Genomic DNA, 6080 nt, shown 5'->3' on the forward strand with positions numbered 1-6080 from the left:
GTGATTTTTACATGGAAGCATCAATAAGGCTGATTCTTCTGATTTTTCAATAGGAAACTGCATAATCCCTTTGATGTGGCATTGCTTCCACCCTGTTTCTTAGGCTTGATTCTTGTCTTTTATTTTGTTTTCTTGACCCTTGTCTTGATTACAATGTTAGGTCATTACAAATAGTTTCTCAATTGATCTTTGACAGCTAATAGCTTTCAGCAGCTTCTTTAAATATAGTCTTGGTATATTGACAAGACTTCTTTTATTACTCTTCTCCCTCATGAATGGATCAACAGTATGGTTATCCACTTGAAACCACCTGTCTTGATATCTGTTACAGAGGTATATTTGATCCAAAGAAAACTGTGAGATCTGCTTGAGAATAAGGTTACTGTCATGCTTGCTGAATAAAGTGAAAACCTAATGTTTAAATAGATCTGTATAAAACAAACCTGCTTTACTAATTCATCTGCTTCTCAGTATTATATGTTGGCCAATTTTACCAGTGTGCAAAGACAAAGTAAAATTTTCATGTGAGGGAAAGGGGACATTTCAAAACAGCTCTTGCTCCAAACTAAATAAGTGACCATATAATGCAGAGCTAAGCTTGAATTTTCTGTTCTTTTATGATGGACTTTAGACAAGGTAACAGCACTACACTTCTGAGACAAGTAGTGTCTGAGAAGAATATTTTGAGTGACCAGCGGTGCTTCTGAATTTCCGAGAGATTATGTAGGATGTGTGACCACTTCCAAGGTCTTCACTGCTAATAGCAATCTACAGATAATGCTACCAAGTCTCCTCTCAAAAAATGGAAGCCTCTGTGGTTATATTGCTTAGTGACCAGACAAAATTTATTTTAGATGATTTGGATATTTGACTTTTACTGCGTGATTAACACCCATGTTTGTAAAAATCCCAGTTAACCTAGATACTAGCTGGCATACTATTGTCTGTGGAAATTGCTTATCGGTGACAGAATGCACTTTGGTTCTTGGGGAGGAAAATGTTTTCATATACAATAGCAGCATTGGCAGTTGATTTAGAAAAAAAATTGTCTTTAGAAAAAAACACTTTTCTCACCCTCGTCCTTTCTGTTTTCCAACAGGCCTGCTAGAGACACAGCTGAGCAGACATGATCAGATGCTGAGTGTTCATGATATTCGGCTGGCTGACATGGACCTCCGATTCCAAGTTTTAGAAACTGCCAGTTACAATGGAGTATTAATTTGGAAAATTCGAGATTATAAACGTCGGAAGCAAGAGGCAGTCATGGGGAAGACTCTGTCCTTGTACAGCCAACCCTTTTATACTGGATACTTTGGCTACAAGATGTGTGCCAGAGTTTACCTTAATGGAGACGGCATGGGAAAGGGGACGCACTTGTCGCTGTTTTTTGTCATAATGCGTGGAGAATATGATGCATTGCTTCCTTGGCCGTTTAAACAGAAAGTGACTCTCATGCTAATGGATCAGGGACCGTCTCGACGCCACTTAGGAGATGCTTTCAAGCCAGATCCAAACAGCAGCAGTTTCAAGAAGCCAACTGGAGAAATGAACATTGCATCTGGCTGCCCAGTCTTTGTGGCTCAAACTGTGCTAGAGAATGGAACGTATATTAAAGATGATACTATTTTTATTAAAGTCATAGTGGATACATCGGATCTACCAGACCCCTGACATACAATGGGGGAGGCGGATTAAACAGAAGACGACTCCGTTTGGGGGTTTTATATCAGTTTGTCTTCAATCAGAGGTCCTAAAGCTCACAGAACCACCTTGTGGAACAGACGGAAGAGTTTGAAGGCATAACTGCATAGGGTCCAATTGCGAAAGTAGCAACACATTAAGAAATCATACCATGGTATATTTTTTTAATAGAACTAGCAACACTTAAGCTCTGAAGAATCACTTATCCCTCATGAGGATAATGATTATAGTCAGAGAGGATTTTTTTTTAACTTATTAATGATCTAGTCAATTGGAGGTGAAAAGACATATACAGTATGTGCTGAATAAGTTACTAACTTTTATTTCTTTAAGCTAGAATACAAAAACAAAAAAAAACTTCACACGTGGGCTAGCTGGAAACTGTCAGCATGTTAAAAGAAGAAATGATGAAGTAATGTTGCAATTATGATATTATTTGAAAAACTGAGGTGCAATCTTGTCTGAAATATAGTATATTGTCTTTTTAAGGCCTCATCTGGTCTCTGTTTTAAGAATTACTTTGTCAGAAGATTTTGGAAAAGTATCCATGTCTTCTCAAAAGTATCTGAATCAAAATCATATTTTTATTTAAAGTTCTATTGTTACAGAAAACATTTTATTTTAAAACTGTTGATAGACTGATATTTCTTGGAAGAAAAATAGAAGATATCAAACACTGGTTATCACTTGTGATAGGAAAAAAAACTATTCAATTCTGTTATTTCTCTTTAGAAATGTAAACCTACAATATATGTCGTAGTTAATGACACTATTTCAAAATTAAGGAAAAATCACTCATGGATGCTGTGCATCATTATCAGATTTATAATTGTTTTCACCCTAAAATAGGGCATTTGTTGAACTTTGGAGTTCTAAGTGGAATCCTGTACATTTTTTAAAGTTCTGCCCCATGCTTTCCAATCAAGCTATATATGTTGCACATTATGCTGTCAGCAGTATATAGTATTTTCAGTATTGGGGAGGAGGATTAGTGCTGAAAAAAGCCTATATGTTTGTTGTGTACTAGCAGCCATTGCTTCTTAAGGACAAATCAGCAGCGTCTTAATACAGTGATGGTGGCTTGCATGCATACATGTGCCTTAGATGTGCTGTGCTGCTTATAAACCATAGCTTTTTATTCAGATTAATTCTGATATCTGAAATGGTAGTTTAATTGGACTTCAGGCATAATGTTTAGCCTTGTCTTCAGAGCCCTTAGGTACCTTGCCATGTACAAAACAGAAGCCAAAGCGCATTTCTTTGGCTTCTGGAGCTTCTATGACTTTTCCATGGTGGAATCCATCTTATTCGGGTGCCAAAATGTTATGCTCAGTGCTCCTATGGAGCTTGGACTAGACAGTCTCCATGGCCACTGTGAAGGCAGGCGACATTTTTCCTCCAATGCCTGTGGTGGCATCACTTGAAATGGACCCATCTGAGAACTCTGTGGGGCTGTGAATGTGTATGCTCATGACAGCTTTTCATAGCAGACAAGCATCCTAACAGGGAATGCATGGGCTTCTTTCTTGTAACAGCCTGAACTGTAGTGGAAAGCATTTGCTAGCCCTGAAACATGCTGATTGCAACCTGCTGTGTTCATCTGCTTCTGTTTAATAGCCTGTGACAAGCAAGTCTAGAGACATAGCCTGACTGTGGTGCTCTTTAAAATCCAAGAACCGCTGAGCAGAGCGGACTTGCACCACTGTGTTTTTATCCTTCGTGGGCTTGAAAGAAAATGTTGCATCTCATTCTTTAATGTCAGGTTGTATCAGTTTTCTGCTTTTTGAGGCATGGTCACAATTTTTGTCTAAGGTGCAGTTGAATTCATGCCTTTGTATTTCAGCTTGTCTTTGCCGTTGTCTTTTTTGGCTGTGCCTTCACACACAGTGCCTGCAAAAAGTATTTATGAATATACAATGCATGCTAAGTGGTCTTCATGGGTTTTCCAGGCACCTGCTAGAATACTGCCTGCTGCTGACTGTCGCAACCGTCAGCAGCAACTTGTCTTCCTTTTCTTGCCTTCCATTGTTCAGGTACTGTACTCCCTTTATGGTACATAGCTGTCAACAGGTGCAAGCTCAAATATGGAGGCATGTGCTAGCATTTAATTTCTAGCATGGAAGGAGGACGTTCTGCACAAGAGATAAATATCTATAGATATACCCGCATCTATATCTCTAGATATAATTATATGGCACTTGCAGTTTTATGCAGGCTGCATAAGCAAACCCATCACTTACGCTTTAGGGCGAAGGTTCGCTCAACTTGTGTCATTTTAATAATTGTGAATGTAGGCAGCTGAGCTTTTGTGTTTGTGCATCACAGAATTTTACTGAAAACAGGATTCCCAAGTGGAAATGTCCAAAGGACTCTCCTCCCATTGCTAATGCATGTCTTGTAAACTTAAATGAAACCGTTTGGCCATCTCAAAACAGTTTATATCCTGTTTCAATCTGGGACTTGGAGGAGATTTCTAGTATAAGCAGGGCCCAGCATATTCTGCAGATTTGTGACTACAGTTTCCAACTCCTGGGACAGAATTGTGCTCCTAAATCCAGGCTCTTTAAAAGAGGAGGAAAAAAGAGTTTCCAGCCTTTGTGATTGAAAGAGGACTTTGAAACATGTGAAAAGTGTAAACTAATAGGGAAGTCTTCCTGAGTCTGCACACAGCCTAACTAGTAGCTTTAAGAGATCTGAATATCTCCTCTTAGTGGGATATTGACTCAGAAACTTCCTAGAGAAGTTTAAATATGAACACTGCTAACTATATTAATGCCGATCACTGTAGCAGAAACATCAGTCACTGTTGTATTTCACAGATCTCTATGCTGCTTTCCACATCTCCCAAGTGCCAAAAGCACCAGCTGCCAGAATCTTCAGCTTCACTTGGGCAGCTTTTATAATGCAGTAATGTGCTATCGATATAAAAATATTTTTGCATATATGCTTTTTATCACAGTTAATAAAATGGAGGCCTACTGCACTTATTTTTTAAAACTACATGAAGCTGCCAGAGAATTTCCAGTTTGCCAACCCTGCGTACTGTGAAATCCAGGATCTTGCTACACAAACGTAGACACCGCCTGCTGTGGAATACCTGAAGCCTTGACTGTAACACCCCTTTCTCCGCAGAACTCGCGGGCCATCTCTGTAGAGTTCTTACTGTGTACATAGAAATCGGTTTCCTCTGCTTTCCAGCAAGGAGTATGTAGCATTTTGTGAAAACAAGGCCACTGTATATTCTCTAAATTGAAAAGAAAAGATACCTGGTGCTTTACTCAACACTTTAAATTATTTAACTTTTTCTCTCATCATTGAAATGCCCTTTATCCTTTTTTTCTATATGTTCCTGACCCAGATATCCAAAGTTTTCTAGGGACTGTCTGTTTAAAGTGATTCATGGGGCAACAGTCTGCCCCCACATATACTCTTGAATCCCGGCTGACTCCTGTGGTGTGCCATTACTGCAAGGGGGTCCCAGAGTATTTGCATTACTTTGAACAGAGTTTCTTCAATGGAAGCTTTTTTCCCTCTGCTTAGTAATTCTTAGCAGCGCACAACTGAAGTCTCTTGCTGGTATTCTTTCTTAACGATGATGCTCCAAGTTATGTACAAACCTCTTCCGTTTCCAGCTTTCTCTAGGGAGATTCCAGTGTGTGACGATCTGGATGTTGCCCTTTTTGTACACCCTTCAGCACAGGGTGAGTGCATCTGTTACCTAGAAAGTCTTGAATTCTAAACAGGATGAAACTATTTGGGTGTTTAAAGACCAACCTGCGATTATGATGCACGACCATGTCTGCATTACTTCTCTGATCTAATTAAAGGGGTCTTGTTTCAGTTACTGTCTACATGGTACACCTTCAACTGCTGACTTACAATATGCAATGTTGATTTCAGCCTTGTACTGTAAATGTTGTTCTTCACAAAGAGAATGTGCAATAGTAAAAGGGGATGATGGGTGGCATAATTTTGACAGAAAAAAAAACGTTGTGGGTAACATACTAGCTTTCTTATAAATATGAAATATAGTTTATTTCCTTTTCCCATGGGTTTTCCTACTTGGAAAAGGAAAGTTGAAGATATGTGCCTGTTTCTGTGCCTGGTGAATTTCTCAAATGCAAAGGTAATAGAGATTTGTGTTAGTTGTAATTTAAGTGCTGAACCCATGAATGTTAGGTTGTGATTGTATCGCTTGTGTTTCTCGGCTTGCCACGTTTATGGCTTGTTGAGATGGAGTTTAAAAGCTATCACCTATTTGTATCTGTATTCCATCACGTGGGATAGGCATTTCACCAACAATGCAGACTTTCTGTTGTTGTTTTGTTTCATTTTTAAAACACTGGTGCTGTTTGGTCCAAGACAGAGAAGCGTGTAGG

At 39.0% G+C, this 6080-nt stretch overlaps 1 protein-coding gene across 3 annotated transcripts in view; it reads left to right on the forward strand.

Moving 5' to 3' along the window:
* TRAF3 (TNF receptor-associated factor 3) overlaps positions 1–2189 on the forward strand; it is a 29016-nt gene extending 26827 nt beyond the window's left edge. For all 3 annotated transcript variants that reach the window (XM_009580710.1, XM_009580711.1, XM_009580712.1), the window contains one exon: positions 1100–2189. In XM_009580710.1, coding sequence (XP_009579005.1) covers positions 1100–1671 — 572 coding nt within the window. In that variant the 3' untranslated portion in view covers positions 1672–2189. The remainder of the gene's footprint in view (positions 1–1099) is intronic.
* Positions 2190–6080: the final 3891 nt, after the last annotated feature.

Source organism: Fulmarus glacialis, unplaced genomic scaffold (genome assembly GCF_000690835.1).
Source record: "Fulmarus glacialis isolate BGI_N327 unplaced genomic scaffold, ASM69083v1 scaffold20696, whole genome shotgun sequence".
NCBI classification, from domain to species: Eukaryota; Metazoa; Chordata; class Aves; order Procellariiformes; family Procellariidae; genus Fulmarus; species Fulmarus glacialis.